General features: G+C 41.4%; 1 protein-coding gene and 1 long non-coding RNA gene across 8 annotated transcripts in view; one reads left to right on the forward strand and one right to left on the reverse strand.

The window, feature by feature from the left end:
• LOC107310014 (phosphatidate phosphatase LPIN2-like) overlaps positions 1 to 27,558 on the forward strand; it is a 110,872-nt gene that overhangs the window by 53,623 nt on the left and 29,691 nt on the right. For 4 of the 7 annotated variants that reach the window (XM_015855244.1, XM_015855245.1, XM_015855246.1 and 1 more), the window contains 12 exons: positions 817 to 961; positions 1,410 to 1,469; positions 1,761 to 1,828; positions 2,020 to 2,133; positions 2,715 to 2,802; positions 3,276 to 3,314; positions 3,397 to 3,502; positions 4,968 to 5,131; positions 6,534 to 6,570; positions 6,857 to 6,879; positions 8,470 to 8,525; positions 12,008 to 12,223. In XM_015855244.1, the coding sequence (XP_015710730.1) occupies positions 817 to 961; positions 1,410 to 1,469; positions 1,761 to 1,828; positions 2,020 to 2,133; positions 2,715 to 2,802; positions 3,276 to 3,314; positions 3,397 to 3,502; positions 4,968 to 5,131; positions 6,534 to 6,570; positions 6,857 to 6,879; positions 8,470 to 8,525; positions 12,008 to 12,223 (1,116 nt within the window). Of the gene's footprint in view, positions 1 to 816; positions 962 to 1,409; positions 1,470 to 1,760; positions 1,829 to 2,019; positions 2,134 to 2,714; positions 2,803 to 3,275; positions 3,315 to 3,396; positions 3,503 to 4,967; positions 5,132 to 6,533; positions 6,571 to 6,856; positions 6,880 to 8,469; positions 8,526 to 12,007; positions 12,988 to 14,790; positions 14,936 to 15,605; positions 15,998 to 22,265; positions 22,405 to 27,558 lie in introns of those variants that run through there. The other 3 variants (XM_015855248.1, XM_015855249.2, XM_015855251.2) reach the window with 3 other exon arrangements.
• LOC116652945 lies at positions 24 to 12,091 on the reverse strand. Its single transcript, XR_004306191.1, has 3 exons — positions 11,980 to 12,091; positions 603 to 694; positions 24 to 509 (listed from the first exon to the last, which is right to left on the reverse strand). It is a non-coding gene; the product is annotated as an uncharacterized LOC116652945 (long non-coding RNA).

Raw genomic sequence — 27,558 nt, forward strand, 5'->3', positions numbered from 1 at the left:
ACGTTGCCTTTTTGCATGTTTATAACAAATGAGCATTCATATCTCCAATACGCTTCCAATTAGAATTCAGTGCTAGTGCATTTACATCAGAAAAAACATGTCATTGAAAACACCACCCACTAGAAAGACTTTGTCTATAGTTCTGAGTTCCAGCTAAATTCTACTGAATGAGTTTATAAACTTCCTTCCTGCCTCCTCTGTGAGTACCTCATGGTCTGTTAACTAGTGGGGACTGCAGAAGGTCCTGAATTGTAAGGAAGAAAGTAGTTACCTACTCACAGGTAAGCAATTACTGTCATCTTCAAGGAATCACTGCAGTAGCTCAGATCATCCAGTGTCTTTTATTTATGGCCACTTGTGCTCTCTTCTCACATGCTTTTGCTGTTTGGAAGAATGTGTTGCACCAAGGGAAAACTCACACGTGGTTGTTTCCAGCAGCAGAGCTTGTTATTCCCAAAGACAACTCGTGGCATGTTTTTGTTGCAATACTGATAGTTAGATAGAGCATTCTACAGGGATGGAGGGCCAGAGCATTCAATACAAAAACTTAAATATATGTTGACTCATAAGCAACAGTGTTCTAAAGAGATACAAATCCATACCTTTCTAATGAAGAAGATCACAGTACTCATCATAGAGCAGGACTGTCACATGCTTCCATCATTAACAGATTTCTTTGGTTCTGTGTTTGGAGCTAGGGAAAGAGATAGTGGGAATGTGAACAAAGAAAACAGAATTTCCCCTAAAGATATCAATGTTTGCCAAATATTCTGTGATTCTGATATTCATTAATTAATTTCTTTTCCATCCCTGAAGAAATATAAGATGAAGGTAGACCAGCATACTGGCCTTGTTGAAATGATTATGGATAAACTTGAGGATAAGGATGAAGGGACTTACACTTTCCAGCTGCAGGATGGAAAAGCAACCAATCAGTCCAGCCTGGTCCTCATCGGTGATGGTATGTGAATCTATGCTATGCCGTAAGCTAGGACAGTTATACCAGGGTTGGCAGTCATCACTTTTCCACTGTTTTCCTGATTTAGTGCTATTAAAAGTTTACGTCACAGCACTTGTCTGCCTCAAATAGAACAGAGAGTGCAGGTGAACTGATACTTTTAAAGTGCCCAAAGAAAAGGGAATTGTTACAGAAATGTAAAATACCAAAGGCTGTCAGGGCTTTCTTTTCTACAGATGCAATGATATCAAGCCCAGCCCCCATGTTAAAGCAAATTCCCTATATTAGATTGTGTAGAAAATGTGAAGTATTGCATTGCCAAAAGAAAGAATGCGCCAGTGACAGGATTCTCTTTGCCCTCCAAGGGACAGACTTGCACTGGTAAAAATTCTGCACTAATAAATCATATAGTACATATAACCTCATATGTGTTAATAATTTTCATTTCCAGTATTCAAGAAGCTGCGAGATGAAGCAGAATTCCAGAGGAAAGAATGGCACAGGAAACAAGGTACGATAAGAATACTCATGATAATCATGTAATCATGTTAGTTTAAGAGTTTGTTTATATTAATGTACTCTAAATTGAAATAGAATCATTTGAGTTGGAAGGGACCCTTAAAAGACACCTAGTCTATTCTGTTGTATAGTTGCTTACCTTCCGAAGGAGAAATGGGTAAAGCAAAAACACTTTAAAACACCACAGTATTCTTATGAAGAAAAACAGATTTGTCTTTGTTTTTGTATCACGAATACCACTGATGTGGTTTTTTAAAGAAAATCTGTCTGTGATTTTGAACAGGTCCTCATTTTGTGGATCAGCTGGGATGGGAAGTTACTGATGAGTGTAATGTGATGCTGAAATGTAAGGTAAGAGGTAAAGAAAACACTAAGTGCAGCATTCCAAGAAACACTTTGATCAACATCTGTTTAGATGGCTAAGAGGACTGAATATCCAAAGTTCATGCTGACCCAGGATTCAAACAGGTTAATCCATGCAACACAAGATTCATCTGACCAAATGCAGAGAATAACTGTGATATGGCTTTCATCCATTTTAGGTGGCTAATATTAAGAAGGAAACGCATATCGTATGGTACAAAGATGACAGGGAGATAATGGTAGATGAAGAACACGACTTTAAAGATGGCGTGTGCACCCTGCTGATATCGGAGGTGAGTGACTGTCTGTGCTAGTCCTCATCTGAATTCAGTGTCATGAATTCAGATGAAAGATATGATCTGGTGTTTCAACAGAACAGTCAAAAAAGGAAGTGGGTTTTAAAAATGGAAAAACTCACGAGGTGTCTGCATTTTGTCTTAAACAAATTTCTGTCTTTAACTGTTTATTCATATATTCAGGAAATCATGACAGAAGAGATAATAAGCATGACACTTCCTTTGCGTATCAGTTCACAACAGAATGAGACCCCGTTTATGTTGTGACTTGCACTCAGGAAGTGCTGCTCACTCTGACCCTCATGGGAGCACCCTCTTGAAAGAGACTTGCTTGAGAAAGGGAATAAGCAGACTTCTTATAATTCAGACTGTGCAGACTGAATCCCTCCATGAGCCCATCAAGGCACAGCTCAGCTGCCAGGCCCCATCCCAGAGCCCCAGCCAGGAGCAGGGCACTGGGGGCACCAGGGCATCCCCAGACATCAGGCACCTCCTTGGGGATGGGGAAAGGGTGAGGATGAGATAGGACATAAATGTAAATTTTTGTACAGAAACTATTTTGAACACTGTTTTTACAGTTTTCTAAGAAAGACACTGGAATTTATGAAGTTATACTGAAAGATGACAGAGGAAAGGACACCAGTGAGCTGAAGCTTACGGACACAGGTCAGAGCCCTTTCTGCATGCTGTAAGCCAAGCAGCCTGTATGTGAGGTCAAGACAATTACAGTTTAGTTCACATATAAATATGTTTTTCCATGTGAATACCTATATTCAGTTGAAATGAAAACCCATCTACATACATTATAACAGACTTGATTTTTCCCCAGTTGCTTTGAAAATTAAGTGGTCACAATGAGTGGAAAAGTATAGATATAGATATATAAACTATAGATATATAAACTATATATATAGTTTAGTTCTGCTGCAGCAGTATTCATCAGGGTAAAATAAAGCCTGGAAACTGTGGAATAACAGGCAAATTTCTGCATTACTAAGCCTTCTAATACTTTTTAAAGTGTAGATCTGACTTACTTTTGGAACTGCATGGGGAAATTATTTCAGAGGCACTGTTTGTTCTATGATTGACTATGACTGAGCTGCAGACACAGTCTTAGTTTACGGATTTTGTCTCCACAGCTTTTGCAGATCTGATGAATGAAGTATGCAGAAGGATTGGTAAGCACTTAAGTCACTTCTCTAATAAATGACTTGTGACACTCAGTGAATGGCTGCATATAAAGATGCGTTCTTCTTTCAGCTTTATCTGCGACGGATCTGAAAATCCAGAGCACAGCTGAGGGCATCAGGCTATACTCCTTTGTCACCTATTATGTGGAAGATCTGAGGGTAGGATGGGTGCACAAGTAAGTGCCAAAGCTTTGCAAAACTCAGTGTTATTTGGTGTTTGTAGACACAGAAAGAACCTAGATGTAAGAGACAGACTAGGTCTAGTTGTCTTTCCATCATCCCTCATGAGTCAGGGCTGCATTGCTTCAGAGAACTTCTTACTCCTGGATGGGAGCTGCTTCTTCCTCTGGAGTGGTTCTGAGCAGTGACACATGTATAATCTGTGGTACTGGCAAGCTTTGTTAGAGATCACTGTCTCTTGTTCAAAGATACCTGGCCTGGAGGCCTGCTTGTCTAGAAGCTATAATTCACAGGAACCAGGGCAAAAGGGCACATCCTCTTCATGCATGGGTTCATGTTTAGGAGGCAAAGCAAACTTTCACATGTGCCCAGGGCAGTAAAATCCAGACAGAGCCTCCTGTGAGTTCTGTGAGCCTAAATGGGACAGACAGGAGAGCTGAGACTATAAAAATGAACTTGAACGCTCAGCTCCCCATAAAATTAATGGGAGTTGTGTATCCAAATCCATAAGACAGCTTTGAATTCTCAGTCAGTGTAAACAGTTGTACTGGAAAACACAGAGAAATAAACAACTCAGTTTACTTTAAATCTATTATTAATATTCTTTCTGTTTCACTTCCTGTGGACATGGTGACAGTTTGAGGTTTTCCCCTTTCTTGGCACCCATTTCTCATGGTATCTCCAGGAGTCCCAAATGTTTGAAAACTGGAATTGAATATGAATTGTTCTGCATTTTTTTTTCTCTCTTCATTTTCTCTCTTTCCCCCCCCCTATCTTTCTTTCTTGTTCTTGTCTTTTCTCTATTTAATTTTTAGAAATTAATTTCATCCTGAAACACATGAAATTGATCTTTGACTCTCTAGCACATTCAAAGCTATCAATTAAAAAGAAAATGAACAGCTTGCTTGAGAAATATCATATCCTTCATCCAAAGCAATTGACTGCCTAGTTAAGAAACTGAAAGATTGATCTTTTTTTTGTGGAAGATTTACTTATGTCACAGTGTGTTTGACTGTAAAAGCCAAAGCACAGCAGAACGTGAGAAAACATTCAAACTAGGCAAGCACCATTTGTAACAAAAGTGGGATTTTTTGCAGGTACAGCCTTATGTAGTTCTGCTGTGCCCAAGCAGAAATAAACTTATGCTGAGAACGTGAGCATTTGAGGATACATAGTTTACCAGTCAGACTATAAAATTCATATAACATTACTGTGGCTTGGGTAGTAGACTCAGATGCATCTTCATTCTGCAGACTTTGAGGAGAAATGGAAACTGAACAGAAAAAGTCTGTCATAACAATTCTGCCCCTTTTGTCTGCAGTTGAGCAACAATTTGGCTTCAAAAGCTTCAAAATATGACGGCATACCATTCTACCTTGGAAGTCAGTTAGTAACTGCAGACATTTCTCACAGTTTTGTATTCTGCTAAATGAAGGGGTAATGCTTTTTTGTATTTTTCAGTGATACCCAGATTAGGTTTACAGACAGAGTGAAGACTGGTGTCACTGGGGAACAGATCTGGCTGCAGATCAATGAGCCAACTCCACAAGACAAAGGCAAATACACAATGGAACTCTTTGATGGTAAAACCGCACACAAAAAGACAGTGGATCTTTCTGGGCAAGGTAGGCAATTCAGACTGTTAATATTGCCTGAACACAGGTATAGCACTGTGGTGGAGTGGGCACTTGCTACAGACCTGGTACCTTTTGGGTTGTAGGGTCTCTGCGTGTTGCCTTCAGCTTGGCATCCTGAGATAGTGTCATCCATTTGTCCCATTCTGTTCTCTCAAGTTATAGATTATAATTGACTTTTTCCTTTTCCAAATGCCAGCCTGCAGCTTTACTTGTAGTTGCCAACAGAGATGTCAGCCCAGTTTTTGAGTTTTCCCACAAAACCCCATGCATTGATTGGCAATGTTAAACACAGATTGTAGCGTTGAATGCCTTTTCTGTCTCTTTCTTTCAAATAATATTTACAAGAGGAAGTGAAGGACAAGTTTGTTCTGTTACTTTTGATGGATGTAACAGGGCTCATTTTTCAGAGATGTCAAGACTGATCCCTTTTTATCAGCACAATGAAGGAATGTTTCAGGAACATATAAGATTAATTTGATTGACTGATGGAAGCTCTTACTCTGAGAGAGCTCTCACATCCCAGGGGGCAGATTAACTGCTTCAGAGTGGCTGGCTTTCCATCTCCAGTATTTCTCATCCCTAAAACTTTGCTTTGGGCCTGTAAGTTCTGTGGAAGGCCAATAACCTTACAGCCATCTCCAAGTTGCTCCTTCTGTATTCTATCTTCACTTTCTGAGAAGAAGAAATTTTTTCTTCCCTTTCCAAGTAGGAGATATTGACCAACCATGTGACATTAGCTAAGCCTGAATTTATGAGGGAGACAAGAGTTTGCTGCTTGATTTGTTTGTGGCCATCAGTGCGATGCTTTAGAGCAGATGTGAAAAGCACTTGGAAAGAATAAATCTCTTGTATCCATAAGCCAGTGATCTGTAAAGTGAGGTGCACAAGACAATCTACTGGGTTGTGGGAAGGAAGCATGAGAACTTCAGTAACACCAGTATATAATTTATAAATAAATGCATATTTATGTATTGGAATGTAAACACTCAAAAATGTTTTTACTAGTAGGGTATGTGATCAAAAAAGCCTGAATAACATGAGTGTGGTATATTTTGGGTTACTTTCTCTGATTTATGAGGTCATTTCAACCTAACATTCCCCTCCTATGTCTTTGTGTTCAATTCTTATTTTTAGTAGAAAAAAGAAGTGTGTTTATGCATGCATATGTGCATAAATAGGTGTTGTATACACGACTGCCTTTATCAGTTGAATCATCTATCGCTGTAGAGATTATACAGTATCACTGCATGCTTCCATACATTAATATTTCTTAAACAATGTTAAAGAACATTTAAAATTAGATTTAAAATTTAGATCTACATTCTAAAGTAATGTTTATGATAGCCTATGTCTGAACCTACCTTTAAAATCAACTTTTCTCTTTATCAAGCATTTGATGAAGCCTTTGCTGAGTTCCAGAGATTAAAGTAAGTATTATGCAACCCATAAAATAATAATGGTATTTGTTTGTTTTGTGCTAGAGCTAAAAATACCTTATGAAACAAATCCTAGCCCTACAGAAACCTGTAGGAGTTTTGCATGTGACTGCATTGCAATAGTTAGGTAATGAAGAAAAAGCAGTATTGCCAAACTATGAGAGGCGTTTTCTTTAACTGATCAAAGACAATTGAAGAGATAAGTTATCTATTTTTCAATCACTCTACCTAGACATTAAATTAAATTGAATTTTCTCTTTGTTTCTTTTTAATCCAGGCAAGCTGCGATTGCAGAGAAAAGTAAGTGAGGCTTCTTTAACTGTAATTGTGATAAATGGTTTATGAAGGTTCTCCTCCTATACCACAAGGTTGCCTTCTGGGAGAAAGAGGGCATTGCATGTGCATGTCCTAACTCTGGCTGGCCGAGCACCAGGGGTAGCAAGAAGAGTGATTTAACATTTGCACATTGTAGCTAATGACACTGTAAATGTGGGTTGTGTGGATATTTCTAGCCTAAGATCTCATTCTCATTACCAATTGGTTTATTAAAAAAATCACCTCTATTGTTGAGATATCTAATGCATGTTTTCTGCCTAAAAGTCTCTCAGCTTTCTAAGATAGAGGAAATCACTCAGCTGGTTTTATGCTATCTGAAATGTTAAATGGCTCTGCATTGTGGAGGTGGGTAAGAAAGCAGAAGAACCTTTTGCTTAGTTTAAGGACAGGTCCCTGAATCTTCTGGCACTTTTGGATAAATTTCAATTCCAACACAACAATTAAAGTATGTAATAATAAAAAAGTATGTAATAATAATAATGTAATAAGTAAGTAATAAAATATCTAAAGAACAAGTCATTAGAATTCAACTTGGAATATTGTAGCAACACAAAAAGTCATCCCAGTGCAGATGATTTTCAGACCTGTATGAAAGCAAAGGCAGAACTGGATTTAAAGAAAAACAGAGAAAAGTGGTTAGAAGGATTGGAGCTAACTCCTCAATGGACATAGACCCGAAAGAGAAAGGGGTTTGGCTCTGCTATGTACAGCATTTCCTGATAGGCCCAGCTGAGATGGCAGGAAAGGACCAGTTAACAGCCCTGCCCTGGGCAGTTCATTTCTATCTCTGCATGATTCATACAGGGCTGGCAAGTACAGCATAGTCATGCTCCATCAGGTTGTCATTTACACCCGAGTGCATATTTTACAGATATTTTGGAGTACATTAGAGGAGAATATTCTCTGCTGTCCCTTCCTTACTCTGCCAGGCTCCATCAAGATTATAACTAACATAATCCATGTCCCAGAATAAGTGCATCAAAGCTTGCATGTGATCAGCTTATTTGTGTTTATATAAGATTCCTATGGGACTTTGAGCTTAAAGCTGTAGACCAGATACCGATCCTTTTTACATGGAGATCCACACAAAGAAGAGAAATTTCACTGCTGGCACCGATACTGCAGCCTTTTTTAGATGGAAACATAAGCTCCAGCACTTTCTTAGCTGCCATTCATTTCTTCTCAAAAGCAGCACTTCTCATCTATCCCGCTAACCGTTTACAGCACCAGATCTCAAAAAATCAACATTATTATTTTCTGTACGTAATCACAAGTAACGCTGAATTGATGGTGAAATGTGCAGGACGCACCACACGGACTTTAGTTCTGCCCGGTAGGTGATTGACACCAGCCGTTAACGCTTCTTTTGCTGTGAATGGAATGTTTCTAAAGTCCAAATGGTGTGCTGAGAATGCTGAGTAGTTCTCTCCCAGCACAGATACCAGAGACAAACTGTACACAAATAAGATAAGAGGAAAGAACTGGAGGGGGAACAAAATCTGGGACACAGTTGATTTTGAGACACCAAAGTAAATTATGCTCATTTCTTTCCAGATCGCGCCCGGGTGCTTGGAGGTTTGCCCGACGTTGTCACCATCCAGGAAGGCAAGGTACAGTGAATTCACTGAAGCTTTACCCAACAGCCAAACAGCTCCAATGCTTTTCAATGACAGCAAAGTATTCTTCTTCTTCTTCTTCTTCTTTTTTTTTTTTTTTAATAATTTTATTTGTAAAGATTCCATCTATGACATCTGTCACATTATTCATTCCCTGTCTTCTGTACATAACTCCGTGGTCTTGCACAGATGGGTTTATTTATTTAGGGCAGTGTCTTTTCTTAAGAATTAGATAAAAGTGAGGCAACAGTGTGAGCTGTGATTCAAACTCCTTATGTAACCAGCTCTTTAAATATTCATACACAGGTCTCACAGTCAGATTTTTACTAACAGGGTGCCACTGATAATGGCTATGCCAGGGAATGTTTTAATTCCCTTTTTCTTACAGGATGGCTACTCGTCATCTAGTACTGCACCAAAAGTAGGCATATGAGCAAGACTAAAAGCCCGTAACATGACGACTACAGCAAAACAGCTGCTTGATATTTCTACTTTCACCTAGTAGTGGTTCAGCTGGGTTAGAGGTATTTGATAACGAGCTAGGCAGAAATGTTAAGACTAAAATCTTGGTCTGAGTCTCTTAATGCAATTCGTAGTTATCAGATAGTGAGCTACAGAAGTTCAAGGAACACTGAAACACCATTTGATAAACCTTTTCACTGAATGATTTAGCAGCTCTGGGAATGCAGTAAAAACAAGCACCGTTCATAGAAGTATTTTAACGGTAGGTAGAACACAGAAAGAAATGCAGAGCATTTGCAGACTCTTAGCTAATGCTGCTTGTGCTTGAAGATGAGCTTCTCATTCTGCTTTGGCAGGGAAGAAATTTGGGTGCTTGTTATCAGTGTTAAGCTCTCTGTCAAAGAGAGTCAAAGCTGAGTATAAACTTGCTAAAGCAAATTGTGTACATCTGACAAAAAAAGGAGTTTGTAAAAAATCAATTACAAAATATTACCCAGACACACATTGCCCTTGAAAGCAAGGACGTTTGTGATGTTTGAATAAGTGAATGGAAAATTCCCAGAACTTGAGACAAATATCCCTGACCTCATGATTGTGAACGCAGTAGATGATTGTTTTGAGAAACAGGGTAGGACACAGAGTGTTTGGGGAAAGCACTGCTTGTTTGGGTGATGTTGGCTCATCTGCCTATTGCTTGCTTACACACCAGAGAAGGAGGAAAGCAGTTTTCTGCATCTGTTGTGTAATCCATGCAAACTGCACAATCACCACAGCTTTGTTAAAGAGTCAATGAGGTAGCAGAAAACCGGCAATAGCAAGCTATGATTCTGAATAGAAGTTCAGCCATAACTAGAGTTCTACGAACAAAATAGTTCAAGCTATTTTGAACCTGAGGCATATGCGTATCTCAATCATAGACTTAATGCTGTGGTTGTAGTGCTATTTGCTGGCTTTTCTTCAAGTAAGCTGAAGGTATGTGTGAGAAATTAACCAGCACCTACCAGAGCTGATCAAACAGTGCTCCAGATGGCCTAAGAAGCTTCTGCTGACATACATAAATGCACTTCAGCATGGTGAAGTAATTGGAAAAGGCTAAGTGTCAGCTCATGTTAGGGAGGAATTTTAACTGACAGAAAATAACCAGCACAAGTTTTGTGCACAGACAGCCAAACTCTGGTTGTTTTATCAAAACTAAGAGGGGGTTGTTTTTCCAAGAAGGCTATGAATCCTGACAGGTATGCACTTTCAGACATGGAAGCAGTACATTACATCCCTCTGCCTGTCAGCTCCCCGTTCTCCTCTTCTGCTGGGGGTTGGTGTCTCTATAGGTGGGCTGGAAGAAGGGAGTAAGTTCCCATGACTTTGTTGCTTTAACTCACACGCTGCCCAAACTACCCATGAATGTATGTGGTAGCACGCAGGGAGAATAGCAGTACTTGAAATACAACAACATATTTCCCGCTGCTGCTGTACTTCCCTACTCATGATAATCTGCAGTGTAAGACAAGCAGAAACACAAGAGGTCTGGATGTGCAGCTGCTAGTTGCTCCAGGTGTATGGCCATCTCTGCACAGTAGTTGCTGGAAAATTAGCAATAAGACTTGGGAACATCAGAAGGAGAACCATTGTCAAACAGGAGCTAGTGATGGGAGGTTAAGCAAAATGTGGCTATTTTGGGAAATGACTTAGCAGTGATGACTCCTCCTTTTGCTACTGAACCTCTTTGAATTAAGGAGTACTGACACCACTTCAAACACCTGGGGTTTGCATAATGTCGCTGACAGAGCAGTCTGGACGAGGACATAAGCTCATTAGCAACTTGCAGTGGCAGCTGGGGCAACTCAGAGATGATGTCATGCATGCTAGAAAACTAGAACACGGTAAAGAAAGCTTGAGTACTGTAAGGGACATGTGTGCAGTTCCTGGCTGAGACTAAAGCTGAGGGCGTGTTTGCACTGACAGCGGAAAAGGGGGGAAGTGTAAAGCCATTTATTTTCCCCATGTTTTTCAAAAAGATGGACTGATATGGTGATCAAAACCATGTTCTCACCAGTGGGCTACAAGAGAAGGCACTGACAGTCCCCATGTTGTCATCAACTGTAGGTGCTGCAGGTAGTCAGATAGAGGCCATTTCCACCAGGCTTTAACCGCCTCACACCCAGAATGTATCTTTCCATCAATACCAAGATATATGCGCGTGTTGGTGGTGGAGGAAATATTTTGCCTTCCCTTTTGTTTTCATTTTAATCTTCAGGGGACGTGGAATTTATGTTAGTTTGATCTTTGTTCTCAGAAATACAATTTATTTTATTCATTTATTTTAAACAGCGATCTTAATTTTTACCCTGTCTGTTTATTTCAGTAGCTTTCTGGATGCCTCTATTCTGTCCCATCTCCCACTGTCAAACTTACCAGATAAGGAGCAGGGAACTGAAGGGAAGGTAGCCTGTTACACTGATCGCTCACAGTGGCAGCATATAGTGCCCAAATGTGAATCCTTCTCAGTTGCCCCTATTTTGGATGTTGTTTTTTTTGTTTTTTGTTTGTTTTTTGGCACCTAATGATCCAAAACTGAGCAAAATTCCAGGGACCTTACTTACTATTTTGAAAAGGAAGATGCTTTATTTTGTTCTGTGGCAAATACATAGCGAGCTTAGCTTGAACAAATCTGCTTGATAGGTCCTCAAATGCTTGTTACATGTCTCACACAAAAATGCAGGTAATATCTGATTTTATATTAAACATTATGCATGGAGAAGGCCCTGGTCATCAGTATTAGAGATAAAGGTGCATAAAATATTGAAAACTTTGTAATGGAGTTTTTGAATTGAGATCCTTCTTTTCCTGTATAATGGAGGAGACTGACAAAAGCTATTGATCGCTGATGATACGCATCCATTTACTAAAAGCAGGGAAAGAAACGCAGGGAGAGGGAACATTTGTAAAGTTATGCATCAGAAATCACAGCAAATATTTACTGACTTACATGGGGCCCTTTTGTACTTGTTCTGCAGGCACTCAATCTGTCTTGTACTGTCTGGGGCGATCCTACCCCAGAAGTCTCATGGCTGAAGAACGAGAAGTCGTTTGTGTCAGACGCCAACTGCGTCCTGAGATTCGAGTCTGGGAAGAACGTCAGCTTCACCATTTCCGCTGTGTCCACACTCGACTCTGGGAAGTACAGCCTTGTGGTGAAGAACAAGTATGGCACGGAGACCAGCGATGTCACCGTAAGTGTGTTCATACCAGAGGAAGAGCAGGAGAAAAATAATGAAGATAAGAAAACGAAAGCGTGAATTTAAGAGTAGAAACAAAAGCGTGGGGGGAGATTTTGGATGACAGTGTGGACATAAAGCGTGTGTGTAAATGGCTTTCTGTTTTAGCAGGTAGCCTTGGATTTTTCCATTCACTTCACTTGTGTTTCTAATGTGCTCAATTGTGCCAGGGAAAATAGTGCCTTTCCTAAATATTTCCTTACTGCTAACTTCACAAAACCAAGCTGTGCCATCCCCACCCAGGCCAAATGCATGCTGGCTCTAAACACAGCTGCACAATTTTACCTCGTTTCTGGGGTGTTTGACCCCACAACGCAAATAAAGAGAGTGAAGAAGCTTTTGAGTGGAGACAACTGACAAGATAGATGGAAAGACTGAAAAATGATCAAGGCATTTTTGAGCAGCAGTTTAGGTTTGTTCCAACTTTGGTAATGTAGCGTAGATAGAATGTGTTAGTGAATTCAAATGGTGGAGAAATTAGTGCTGGTCTTCATCTACATTAAGGCCCCTCTGCATTGCTGTGTTAATTTAGAGAGGCCTTAATATGGGTGTAGGTTACATCCATAAGTATTGTTTAATCTGCCCAATTGGGGTAAAAGTACTGTAATATAAATGAAAACTAGACTTAGGAGGCCAGAAAACTAATGTGTGCATGTGTCTGCAGAAATGTATGATCTCTATGTTCACAAATAAATGGATTCACTTCTTTAATTCTATCACGAGTTTGTCTCACTGTGTTGTGCTTTCAAGGTCACGGCTTGTCCTGATTGTTCACATCACCTTACCATCTTAACGCTTTCACCACTATATTTACTTCTAGCTTTCCTTTAAATCCACGTTAATCTTCACTTAAGCTTTTACCACAAAACCCTGATGGCATCACTTCACGTTTTTCTGCCCAGATCTTCACTGCTTCACAGCTCAACAAGGCGTTTTTGCCACTTCAGCCACAGGAGTAGTTTCCTGTGGTTCTGATTATGACTTTTGATTGAAGGGTGTTAGGTAAGTACTTTGTTAGACTGCAACCTCAGGTAATTTCATCCACAGTCGACACTGGAGATCAGAAATAACATGTTTATTCAAGGTCCTTTGAGAATACAAAACCAATTTTCATTGGAAGCTAGAGAAAAAAAGGGGGGTTTCAGGCAAAAGTATTTCAGAACCATTCATCCAGATCCAGAACGCACTTCTATAGATTAAAAGCTCCTTGTTAGCTATTTTGCAACAGTATCAGTGATTATTAACTGCTCAGTAGCAATGGAACATGTATCTATTTCCATTCAATTGGACATGTACATATCATATGGTGCAGAAGACATTTTATAAGGGTATTCAGTTACAGGACAAGCAAAGTGGCTTTAAACTGGAATAGGGTAGATTTAGACTATTAGACTAAGATAGCTAGATTTAGACTTCTTTAATTTAGGGTAGCTGTGCTACCTAGGGACATGGTTTAGTGGATAATATTTATGGTAGGTGGGGGGTTGGACTAGATGATCTTAGAGGTCTTTTCCAATCTTAATGATTTTATGATTCCATGATTCTGTGAAGATGACACTAATAAGTTCTGCACAGCTAATGCTAACTTAAATCCTTGCCATCTGAGGCTTAATGCCATCCATAGCTAAAGATAAAGGCCAAGTGGATGCATGAGGGATTTCTTAATGTCCAGTACCACGAAAAGTACTACATGCTAACTTGACCTGGCATAAATTTATTTTCTTCTAGAATTAATTTCACATCAGAGGGATTTTTAACATTAAACTACATAAAACTACCGTGTTCTCAGCATTTCACATAGCAGCAAATGTATTCAGTCATTACGCAGTCTCATCTACTAAAATATTTCAATCTCAAATGTTTAATGGGATTCTTGCAATCTTAAGTGTGCAATTACGCACATTAATGAATCATAATCTCAGTTAAAAATAGTTCAGACTATTTAGTTACAGAAGCTGTCTTTCAAAGTAAAATGAATTTATTAATTTTCAAAATACAACCAGGGGAATATCAGTAATTTGAGATGTAGCAAGCTTTGGGAGTCTAAAGACAAAATGTCAAATGCTTTCATCATTTTAACTTTAATTCTTTCATTGTATGATATGAAACCAGCCAGAGGATGAAAAGTAGGTCATTATGTCCCCATCCCAGATCACGTAAAAGCAACAACGTTTCATCTCTTGTCCATCTTCCCAAGCCCAAACAAGAAGCCGACTTGCAAGACCTTCTATTACTAAGTATTAGCATAATCTAAAGGATTGCATTTTAGCAGCAGCTTGTTTCTACTACTTGAGCATCAGAAATCTGTTCACCTGCCTCTATCCATTCAGCACAACACAGAAGTGGGCCACCTCCCTGATAGTCTGGATTCTGCATCCAGAAGGTTCAGAAGGTGTGTGCCCTGAAATTATAGTTGTTTCTATACATACCACTTCCAGGGACTCAGATACGATGATCTCAAACAAAAGTTGTCACGTATTGCCATTTCTTGCTTGTGCAATTCTGTTCTTGCTTTGCTACAGGTGATTGTGATTACTGTGTCAGGCCAGACTGACACGGCTAAGCACGCTGTTAGCATCTCAGGACAAAATCAAAATAACACAACTGCATCTAAAAAGAAAAAAGCAACTACTATGAGCAAACCACAACAGGAAGAGGAAAGGAAAGGTAAAAACACTTTCACCTTTACATTCAGTTGGAATTACGTCCATTTTTCCACCCAGTCTGGAGAAAGGGCAGAAAACAAAAAGGTCTCTGGTGATTCAGCATTCTTGTATATTATTGTTACCCTTATTTCAGACTCCTATAATTGCTGCTTGGACACTGATTTATTCTTCACAATTACATTTCCCTCATTCAGAGCATCTTATCTCCAAATAAGGCTTAACTTCCAACATTATCTGAATATCTATTTTATATACTTTGCCCAAAGACTTCTTGTTTATATACATTTGCACAAACAAAATATTGAAAAATATGTTATATCATTACTGACAGGACCATTTTATACCCTTATTTCCTCTCCTTTCTCTTGCTAAGGCATGAGGCAGTAGTCAACAGTATTTCTTTCCTCTCTTGGTTGCTGGTATGGGTGACTTGGGCATTGACTTACATAAGAAGCAATTATTTCTGTGTGAACATATTCTGCAGGTCCCATCCATTAGTTTATTTCATTAGAGACATAAATACTTGGGCTTGCTTTGGCTATCTGAAAAGTACCAACACTATTTGTGATACTGAATGCCTTTAAATGGGTGTGGGAAAAGGAATGCAGCATACCTCCATGCTGCTAAGCACAGTAAATATAAAATACATTTTATTACCTCTCCTAAATCAGATATTAAGCCACATGTAGATGGAATTATTGCCACGGAAGAGACACCTGATCCAAAAGAAATCCCCAGAGTGGAAAAAGAAAAGAATACAAAGAGTAATCAACAAACAGCAAAGAAGACTCATGGAAAGGCTGCAACAGCAAAAACAGTTCCTTAACACACAGAACGGGGAAAGAAAAACACTGGGGAAAAAAGCCTTGAGTTAAATTCAGCGTTCTTGAACGGAGTATGAATTTGCCATGATCTTACTATGCACTAATATGTTCAAGTTGAGATTTCATGGGTGATAGACTAGCCATATTATTTTAACACAGAAGTGTGTTTTTGTATGATTTATAATACTTCATAACCTTCAGTACATAGTAGGTGTGCAGTTACGTCTCAGTATTATAGTAGTTGTTTTGCAGTCATTGCTAAGTATTGTGACAATGACCTATTACGGACAAGGCAATTTTAATTGTTTAAAAGTGTCCATGAGAAGTGGAGGTTATTGGAATGAATCCTGTCTGGAAGTGACTTATCTAATTCTCTGTAAAAGAATGCTGAAATCAGTTACACGGATTTGTTAATCAATACTTGTAGACCACCATATTTTGAGGCAAACACCATTGACTTTCTCTGGGGTTGTATGATATTCGTAATGCCTCGTGGGTCACAGTCTTCACCACAACCACTGAGGCCACAGAAGGAGATCTCCAGAAGCAGAACCATCTCCTGTGGCCACAGGAAACCCACAGGTGGGTTTTCTTTTGATGTAGGTTTCTTTCATCCACATCACTTTCATAAGATGGCTGATGTTTGGCCATTTCCTACCAGATAACCACTTTTCAGTCCTTTCCACCTCATCAATTCCCTCCCATCCCTGATGAGGTACCCTGGATATTACAGCACTAATCCATAAACCATCAGCTGCCCTAAATGCTCATTTCTCCATACCATTTTTGCTACAGCAAACGTGTTTCTGCTTCCAAGACCTGACAAATCCACTGTTCTCCTTCCCCTTGGTAACTTAGCCCAACACCAAAATAGTTAAACTGTCTCTTTCATCCCCTCGCCAGGACTGGGTCCCTTGCTTTCATAAGAGTGTAGCTATACATAAGCCTACCTATATATAGCCTTCATTAATGACTACATACAAGCCAAGAATCTGTAATTTAAGTCATTAATGTGTTCAGGCACATATTATTTTTACATAGTCTGACAGTGATAGGACAAGGGAGAATGGCTTTAAACCAATTCTCTGGCACAGCTGCCCATAGAAGCTGTGGTGCCCCAATCTTGGAGGTGCTCAAGGCCAGGTTGGATGGGACCTTGGGCAGCTGAGCTGCTGGGTGGCAGCCCTGCCCACAGCACAGGGTGGGACTGGGTGGGCTTTGAGGTCCTCTCCAATCTAAGCCATTCTATGATTCTATGTTTATGTAGTGAGGATATATGAAAATTCAGTTTGTTTGTGGGTATCTTGGAGGAAGCAGATTTCAAGCTAAAACAACAGATCAATAAAGCAAAGGTCAGAATTTCTTTTGTTAATGTGCAAGCTAATCCAACTTTAAAGTAACCAGAAATTATTGAGTATGTGAAATAAATATGTTTAATTACCAGGAAAATATGTTTATTGATTTCTACTCTCAAAAAGCTCAGTCATATTATGTTGGCTTTTTCCAGATGGCTTCCAGATGAAAGATTACTAAACCCTGTTGATATTTCTAGGGTATTAGATCTATGACAAAAGTGGATATACTGAAAACCTGAGAAATAACACACTTCTAACCCATCATGATAGAACTGTTAGCATGAAAAAAAACCAACAAAGAATCTTAAAACATTTAAATGTGTAACACCTGAGACACTCCTACCTGTGAAATCCATTTCTTTTCAACAAAAAAAATCCCAATGAGCTCTTTGCAAATCTTTTTAAAATCAATAGAAAGATTTCTGCCTGCACGAAGTATATTTAAGTTGCTTAAGTTGAAGCAATTATAGCAATAACTGAAAAGACGAAGTATTCAGACAACTTGGATGGCCCACAGAAGAGAGAAAAAGAAACAGGCAGAGTAAAATATTGACTTTTGAATTGAATTGAATTTTGAAAATTTACACATAAGTAAATAAATAAGTAGTAGGAGAAACCTGAAATAAAGTCTGAGCTAAACCATCTAAATCAACTAAATCATCCTATTAGACTTAGCTACTGTTTGGCTCAGTGGTAATTCAAAATTACATTGTATCTCAGTTTTGTATCCATGTATCATTGTTTACATTACTAGAACACTGGAGCAGTGGAGCAGGGCCGTATCTAAGTGTAGGCCCCATACAGAAACACAGGAAGCAGTGTTTCCATGCTAGGAAAAATATTAATGAGAACCTTAGTGCAGACTCATACAGCTGCTACAGAAAATGATAGATATCTACAGATGTATGGTTACATTGCTGTGCCAGTGAAATACAGAGGCTGGCTTTTCAAAACATTACAAAGCTGCGAGTTGGCTCATACAACTCTTAGCTGCTCTTTGCCCCGGTAATTATTTCAAGCTGACTTACCTCTCTGGAAATCCATTACTTCTTACAGCTCCTTCAGGTTGTGAATCTGTTTCTCACACACATCGATGGCAGTAAGATATAAATAGAAGCAATTCAACCATCGAGAGGCTGATCCAATTCCTGTAAAATGCCACAGGGCTTTTTTTTCTTCATGTGTTTTAATAGCAAACACGCTGGATCTTAGAAGAACACTCTAAAAGAGTCCCAAACCTCAGATTAAAAAAGCCCACTTTCCTCCCCGTGACACCAATGGTGGGTTTATTTTTGCTGTCATTTTAGCAGAATCAGGTCTTGGATTTTTGTTGAAAGAAAACTCAGAATTTTCCCAATATTTCAATTAAAATGCTTTAAAAATTACATTAAAAATGGGCCAGAGCTTGGTTTAATTTTAGTTGCTGTTATTACGATGATGATTGTTATTATTAATCTTGGATGGTTCCTTAAAAAGCTGGAAACTGAGTCTATTTTGCTGAGTATATTGAAGTTTCTTACGCTACCACAGTTGACTTTTTGTTGTTGCAATCTGACTGTAAAATTGACATCCAGCTCTCCATGATAGTTATGCAAATTGTTTCAATCTCTGTCTCTTACATAATGACAGAATGCAAATTACTTCTGAAGCAATAAAATCTCCTACCGAACACAGAACATTTTGGCTATAGTTAAAATCAGACACTGGCCGCAGTGACCAACTGAAAGTCCACTTCTGGATCAAATCTGTCTGTCATCTATATGTACCATTCCAGCAGTCTAGAACATACCAGAATATTCTTTACATTGTAATTTATAACTATATAATAAACCCCTATTCTAGTATTTAACAGAGCGGGAAACTGATGTACATGAGCTCTATTATCTAATCAACTTCCAAAAATAAAAGATGCAAACACTAGGCTTTGCACAGCACTGCAGACATTGTGATTCTACGTGTCTCTGAGTTCTATGTATTAGTGCTGGATTTGTTGCCGGTTACTAAGGAAGATCTTTCAGTCATCTGAGACTGATTAATCATAATAAACTGATAGTATTTGAAGCAGCAAGCTGCAAAGTGAGGTCATCCTTAGAGCAATTAGCTGAGGGTGGGCCTCTGCTCTGTGTCTCTGGAAAGAAAGTGAATGCATGGACAATATTTCATTTAAACTCCACTTGTACTGACTGGACTCCCAAAAAAACCTTTCCATACAGCAAATTGTGCTGCTGAAAGGACAGTGAGTTTTAAGAACTGAAGGGAAAGGAGCAATAAAAGCAGCAAAGATAAAAATGTTAGAGAAACTGCTCTGTTCCACAAGTGCTTCTGGAGATAAAGGTGAGGCAGGGAGGGGAAGAGGCTGAAAGCCAGGACAGGAAGGAAGGCACCAGATTCATCTGCAGTCTTACGTAGACTTCCCTTCTTGTCTCAGTTCCCACCTCTTTACATGAGATGTCTTTCCTGTAATCTTACTCTTCTGCACATTTTCAAGCACAACATCTTTCCTCTTCTGTTTCTTAGCTGCTGTCTTCTACCATCCATCCTATTTGATGGAGTCATTTCCACTTAATGTTTCATCACTCTCACTAACATGACAGTAACATACAAACTCCTACTTAATTAGGTTGTGATTTTGACACAGATAAGGATCTCTATCATATCCAAATCAGAAAATAGTGTGTGAAACGCCTGAGTGACAAAGAATGGAGAAATGTTGCTCGGCTGAGCCTTGATCTGACTATGCTGACTGAGCCCAACTAAGAAGCTCACCTGCTTTTGGATTATGCTTAGTTTCATAACAGGGTCTACTTTCAATTTGATATTTAAGGACATCTGAGAATATCAGTCTCCCTTATCTCCCCACAAACTGCCCTGTCTGGTGCTGAAAAGGAGAACTCCCTCAACTGAAAAATCACTCGCTGCTATGACTGATAAAGATCACAAACAAAAATATTGCTAGAGCAACTGCCGGTGTGGTTTCCTTCACAAACTGAGGAGCTAACATGCCGAGTAAGGAACGCAGTAAAGAAGGGAAATGACCTATTGCAAATGCTTTGCTTTTTTAACTGAAGCACAGACTATGTGCTTGTAGCAGATGTTGTGCTAAGATAGGTTATTATGATGACACTATAATAAAATGGGAGGCACCTTTAGCAAACTGCTGCAACTGGAACATGATTGCACTGAAGGGTGGAAAATTGCTCCATTAATTTGTGTTGCATCCATGTATCAAGTGTCCTAGAAAGTGTTCCAAGACTGACTCTGCATTTACAATGTGACAACATAATCAAAATGGACAGGTGTGAAATCACACCTCTCTATATAATACAGTCACCCTGCCCATGTAATTCTGTGCTTGTGTGTTCTTCCATGGACTGCTTGCTTTGAAAAACAGCTTGCAAGCAGCGTGGGGATAGATGTTTTAGCTCTGTGCTCAAAGGGATTATTTGCAAATAAGCAAACTGACTATAATCTTTTAGGCAGCTTGTACCAGGCTGTACGGATCAATAAACAGACCTTCTTATCTGTTTGTAGGACTGGCACAAAAGGTTTCCAAGGAGACTTTTTTAGAGATATAGGGACTATCACACTCAACTTTTGCTCTGCAGCCCTTGCAAGGCATTCCGTCAGTTGCACTGAGTGCTCTGTTAATCACTATGCTTTTTTTATGTGACAATTATATCAAATATATGTGGCAGCCCAAAGTGGCTCTAACATCAAGGGAGGAGCAAAATCAAAATCAAGTCAGTAGACGAGAAAGTAATTGGTAAAGAAAACAAAAAAACTAACAGGCAACAGTGGTGAGTGATGGAGTCACTGACCCCGGGGGTGTTCAAGGAAAGACTGGATGTTGTGTTGAGGGACATGGTTTAGTGGGAGCTATTAGAAATAGGTGAATGGTTGGACTGGATGATCTTTTAGGTCTTTTCCAACCTTGGTGATTCTACGATTCTGTGATAATTCACACAGGGCAGACCTGGGCTGTATTTCAAGCTATGCTCTCCTTCCCTCTCTTCTCCTTCTCTACACTGCAGATGGTTAAGGTGAGCATATCACCCTATTTCAGTACATGTTATGCCTCACTATCGACTGGGGCTCCGGGCAACAGTCTGAGTCAAATCAATACTAACACATAATGGAGGCAGCAGCCACACTGGCTGAGGGGGTGAATCACAGAGAGCTGGGTAGGGCAGCTGCTGGCCTGACACACACATACCTGGCCTGCTGGACACGTTTGGGTTTTGCTATTCCAAGCCATCATAAACAAACATGACCGCTCCAGGGCATCCTGGGGACCAGGAAAACTTTCATCAGGACTCATGAAGAGACGCTCAAGATGGGATGAATCATAGGAATGGCCTGTGTTGAAAAGGACCACAACGATCATCCAGTTCCAACCCCTGCCATTGTACAGGTCCGCCAAACCACACAGAATCACAGATCACAGAATCACCCGGGTTGGAAGGGCCCTCAAAGATCATGTAGTTCCAACCCCCTGCCTGGCAGGGCCACCAAACATACACCTTTACTAGATCAGGTTGCCCAGCCCGTCCAACCTGGCCTGAACACCTCCAAGGACGGGGCATCCACAACCTCCCTGGGCAGCCTGTTCCAGGGCCTAACCACTCTCCTAGTGAAGAACTTCCCCCTAACATCCAACCTAAATCTTCCTTCTTTTAACTTAAATCCATTTCCCCGTGTCCTGCTATTGTCAGCCCTTTTGAAAAGTTTACTCCCCTCCTGGGAGTAAGTTCCCTTCAGGTATTGAAAGGCTGCAATGAGGTCACCCCACAACCTTCTCTTCTAAAGCGTTTGTTTTTAAGTGTTTGGAAGTGTTTGTTTTTAAAGTGCTTATTTTTCAATTTCTCCGACACGAGAAACCAACTGTAAGACGTGGCTGCCAAGAGGAAACGCCTCAGACCCCAAGCTGGGCGCCAAGCAACCAGAACGCTGCCAGCCCTGCCCCACACCCAACATGGCCGCCGCCCTTCAGCAACGGCCGCCCGCCCCGCGCACGCTCACTCCTCCCCATCCGCGGTCACGTGGTGCCGCTGAGGTGGCGCGCGCACTCTCCGCCTCCCGCTCAAACTCAACCCCGGTTCTCGCGGCCGCGCGCATCGCGCCACCAGCCGCCGGGAGCGCGCGCGTGTGCGCGTGCACGCGCTGCGCCATCCGCCGCCGCCGCCGCCGCCGCCGCCGCCGCTTGGCGCATTTGGCTCCGGTGCGCGGCGCCGCTTCTCCCCGTCCGCCTCCCTCCATTCATCCGGCCGGGAGCGGCGCCGGCCTCAACGGAGGTAAGCGGGGATGAGGGGGAAGGCGGCTCAACTCAGGCAGAACGAGGGGGCGGGGGAGAGAGCGGCGACCGTTGAACCCCTGTCACCGGTCTCCGGCGGCCAGGTGTGGCCGTGGAGGCCTCGGGAGCGGAGCTGAGGGGCGGGAGGGGTCGGTGCCGCCATCCCATGGGAGCATTTGAGGTTAAAGATGGTGCTGGGTGCCGTGTTTATCCCGGCTGATGGAGGGAACGTTGCCGCCTTTGTGTGTGCGTGCGTGCCTGAGTTTTTTTGCCAAGTGCCCATCTCAGCTTGTTGTGGTGTGTGTGAACAACGCTGCCCCTCACCCCGTCCTTGCCCAGGACCTGTTGGAGACGTCCGTGGCTATAACGGAGTCAGTGCTGCTTAAATCAGCCCAGCAAAGTAATGCGACATGCATACCTGTCTCATGTGCCTTTTGCGTTTACACAGTTATTAATTTTGTAAACAGAATCTCGTTGCTGTTATAAGAAGGGTTTTGTTAGGAGCCCATCAGAGAGGAAGTAGGTGATAGACAGTGCTGCATATCTCTTCCCCTTGCCCGTCTCTCTCTAATTTTGGATACTGAGCTTCTGATGTCAGCAAAATATGAGAAAGGGGGAAAATGAGTGAGGTTAGACACGTTTTGCCCTGGGGGGTGGTGGAGTCTCTTCCTCTGGAGATATTCAAGACCCGCCTGGACGCCTACCTGTGTGACGTGGTGTAGGGAGCCTGCTTTGGCAGGGGGGTTGGACTCGATGATCTCTAGAGGTCCCTTCCAACCCCTACAATTCTGTGATTCTGTGGAACATTAGAATCATAGAGTCCAACCACAACCTAACCGTAGTACCCTAACTAACAACCCTCTGCTAAATCATGTCCCCGAGCACCACATCAAAATGGTTTTTAAACATACCCAGGGATCACTGTTATCAATATTGAATATTAGAAGTGATAAACTAATTGTAAGAAGTTTATCAGTAAACTCAAACTGCTGGAGGAGTTTGAGGTACTTCTTTATGTGGTTCTGTTTGTAATCACAGTAAGAGCAGGTAGTGCTGAAGGGCTGTAGTAAGCAATTACAGTGTTCCTTGTTTAGCTCATAGCATAGCTTTTCAGTTGGGCATACCAAAATGGTTTGTCTTCTTTAATGGCCTCCAAAAGAGGTGGTGTTTGAACTTGTCTTCCTCTCAGTACTTAGTTTTGTAACAAGCCAAAATATTAGCTTAGCTGTTTGTTATTCTATACGAGGAAAACATGGATGGGAAATGTTCTGGCATTGCAACGCTGAGAACATCTCGTCCTCCCTCCCTACTACATAGACAATCATAGAATTACTCAGGTTGGAAAAGCGACCTTGAAGATCATCAGGTCCAACGCGAGCCAACCAGAACCCTAACTCTAACAACCCTACACTAAAATTATATCCCTGAGCACCACATCCAAAGCTCTTAAACACATCCAGGTTGATGGCGATTCAACCACCTCCCTGTGGAGCCTATTCCAGTACCTAACTACCCTTTCTGTAAAGAAGTTCTTCCTAATATCCAACCTAAACTTGCCCTGGTGCAACTTGAGGCCATTTCCCCTCGTCCTGTCACTTGTCACCAGTGAGAGGAGACCTGCCCCACTCTCACTGTAAGCACCTTTCAGGTACTGGAAGAGGGTGATAAGGTCTCCCCTCAGCCTCCTCTTCCCCAGATTAAACAGCCCCAGCTCCCTCAGCCTCTCCTTGTAGGGCTGATTCTCCAAGCCCTTCACAAGCCTCATTGCCCTTCTCTGGACCTGCTCCAGTACCTCCATGTACTTGCAGCATTCCTTTCTGCTCATATCAGCTCAGGATCATTTATGGGGAAATAGAAATTGCATATATATATATATATATATATAGATATATGAATTGCAAGCAATTTATATGTAATTGTCTGAGATAGATGAAAGGATCACTTCTGATGTGAGATCCGCTGCTCAATGCTAAATGTATGCACAAAAAAAGCAAACTTTCAGGTTTATACAAAGCTGTGACGACAGTTTGCTTCATTAGTATATGGATTAGATGTATTCCCACAGTACCGGGCAAATTCTAGTGTAACAAAGTAGCATATTGTATCACAATGACGTCTGTATTTTGTGCTGATCAGGAGTGCTTCTATGAACTTCTGACCTCTCTGCTCTGTAGGGAGGCAGAGGGAGGTGCTGGTCTCTGCTACAGGGAACCAATGGCAGGAGGAAGACAGTGCAGAACTGCCAGGGGAGGGTCAGGCTGGGCACCAGAACTGGCTTCACAGTAGGGTGGTTGGTGTTCTGTGCCCAGCAGTGTTCAAGGCGTTTGATCAGTGCCCTCAATAACGTGTCTCTTGCTTTTGGTTAGTCACACACACAGAATCACAGAATGACCCGGGTTGGAAGGGACCTCAAGGATCATGTAGTTCCAACCCCCCTGCCTGGCAGGGCCTCCAAACATACACTTTTACTAGATCAGGTTGCCCAGGGCCCCGTCCAACTTGGCCTTGAACACCTCCAAGGACGGGGCATCCACAACCTCCCTGGGCAGCCTGTTCCAGGGCCTAACCGCTCTCCTAGTGAAGAACTTCCCCCTAACATCCAACCTAAATCTTCAACTTAAGTCCTGAAGTGCTCAGGCAGTTCCTGAGCTCAGTCCCTTCCAAACGAGCTATTCTACCTAGCGAGTCACCGAGTGTGTGCTTCCAAAGCTAGAAAGTAGCACAAATATTGCATATTTATACTTTATAAATGTATTTATGCTATGTAGGGGAGCACTACTTCTTACTCCTTTTACTTCTTACTCTCCTTTGTTACAAACATCGGGGCTTATGTTTCTATCAGTGCAGCCAGACTGGTTTAATATGCAGCTCTCATTCCAGAGCACGTTCACATTTGAAGGCAGAACTTCCCTGTGCATTTGAAGGATTAGTGGTTGTCCTTTCTTTAGAAAAAAATAGAATCATAACTATTTGTTCTGTTTATATTTGAGGGAATTTCCAAGTGAAGGAAGTTAGCTTCCCCTTGTGAACTATTTTGTTGTTATCAGTGTCTTTCAGCTTTGCAGTAGCTTTGATGGCACACAACCAGAAGTTGTCCTGAGTCACTGCCCTCCCTGGAAGCATTCAAGGCCAGGCTGGATGGGGCTGTGAGCCACCTGTTGTAGTGGGAGGTGTCCCTGCCTATAGCAGGGGGTTGGAACAAGGTGATCTTAAAGGCCCCTTCCAACCCAAACCATTCTATGATTCCCAATATCTCATGCTGTGCATACCTGTGTGTGTGTGGGGGGGGGGGGAATTCAGTATTTTTACCTGATTTTCTAATAAAATAACACTGATAGCTGTGATAGGATGCTTTTCTTGTTTGAATACACACGCTTTGATTTTGAAATGCCGGAGGTTCAGAAGAAAGAGTAAATACACCTGAGGCAGAGCAGTGCATGGAAGGCTTTTCTTCCTCCCAGTGGGGAGTGTAGACAAATAACGGTTGCTCATAAGGGAAATAATTAGAGCTTTCTAAAAACATACAGGGAAAGCTTCATCAGCTTCTCTTACTTTAAGGAAAAAATGAGATGGATTGGAAAGGGTCCAGAGGAGGGCCACAAAGATGATCAGGGGGCTGGAGCACCTCCCCTATGAAGACAGGCTGAGGGAGTTGGGCTTGTTCAGCCTGGAGAAGAGAAGGTTGCGGGGTGACCTCATTGCAGCCTTTCTGTACCTGAAGGGAACTTACACCCAGGAGGGGAGTAAACTCTTCGAAAGGGCTGATAATAGCAGGACACGGGGAAATGGATCCAAGTTGAAGGAGTTGATTTAGGTTGGATGTTAGGGGGAAGTTCTTCACTAGGAGAGTGGTCAGGCCCTGGAACAGGCTGCCCAGGGAGGTTGTGGATGCCCCGTCCTTGGAGGTGTTCAAGGCCAGGTTGGACGGGGCCCTGGGCAACCTGATCTAGTAAAGGTGTATGTTTGGTGGCCCTGCCAGGCAGGGGGGTTGGAACTACATGATCCTTGAGGTCCCTTCCAACCCGGGTCATTCTGTGATTCTGTGAATTTCTCTTCAGAAAATTTGGTTACTGTGTTATGTATGTATGTATGTATCAATAAAACTTGCTTTGCAAGCTCTTGAAGATGTAGAAAGCTCAAGTTACTAAAGGAAAGATACTGTAATGCTGGAATCAGATAATTGTTATTAAGTTATTGAGATATAACTGGTGACACATTACAGAACAGACAGGACCCTGCAGATTGTGGCCTTTCTTTCATACTCCACCCCCTCACCCCCTTTTCTCAGAGATCAAAAAATAACTTAAGTAACTGAAAAATATTGTAGCTTGAATGCCTGTCTAACAGGAGAACCTGCAGAAACTGAGTTTATTGTTTTGTGTTGGAGATGGAAAGCCAGACACTTGATTTTACCCATTTTTAACCACCAGTTTAGGCATCAGTGCATCCCTTATTGCTGTTATCCCGTGGGTGTTTCTCTAGCATCTTTAACTGCTTGCATTCTCGTTCCATGCTGTTGGTACTCGTGATAAGTCTTCTCATTCCTTCAGAAGGTTTTGTTGCTTTTTGCTTTTGTTGAATCACAGAATGGCTTGGGTTGGAAGGGTCGTCAAGGATCATGAATCTCCACCTCCCTTGCCCCCCCCCACACACACACATTTAATACTAGACCAGGCTGCCCAGGGCCCCCTCCAGCCTGACCTTGAACACCTCCAGGGACTCCAGTCTGTGTTTTGTCACCTCTATAGGAGAATCAGATCAGGGATTCATCTGCTTTGTTTACACTTTATAGCCTAAGCATTAGAAGTGCATGAAAATGAAGAAATGCTTTGGAATTCTAAGATTCCAAAGATCTTAAGGACCTCTTCCATGTCAGAATGATGTGTTATTTGGAATGTGGGGACAAGGTGGAGATGTAGGATGTGAGCACAGGTTGTCCTATGCTTGCTGTATGTATTTTGATTTCTTAATTAAGGGATATATTTGCCTCAGTCATTCTCTCAGCAGATTTACCTTGATCTGTGAATGTTTTGTTTTTGTGTTCTCATCAATGCCTCTCTGTAGTATTACTGCTTGTCTCCTTTTTTGGAACTAAGAATAATGTGCACTGATAAAAGCTGAGGAGGAGCCCTATCAGTGTCTTCTGGCCATGCTG

Source organism: Coturnix japonica, chromosome 2 (assembly GCF_001577835.2).
Source record: "Coturnix japonica isolate 7356 chromosome 2, Coturnix japonica 2.1, whole genome shotgun sequence".
Lineage (NCBI taxonomy): Eukaryota > Metazoa > Chordata > Aves > Galliformes > Phasianidae > Coturnix > Coturnix japonica.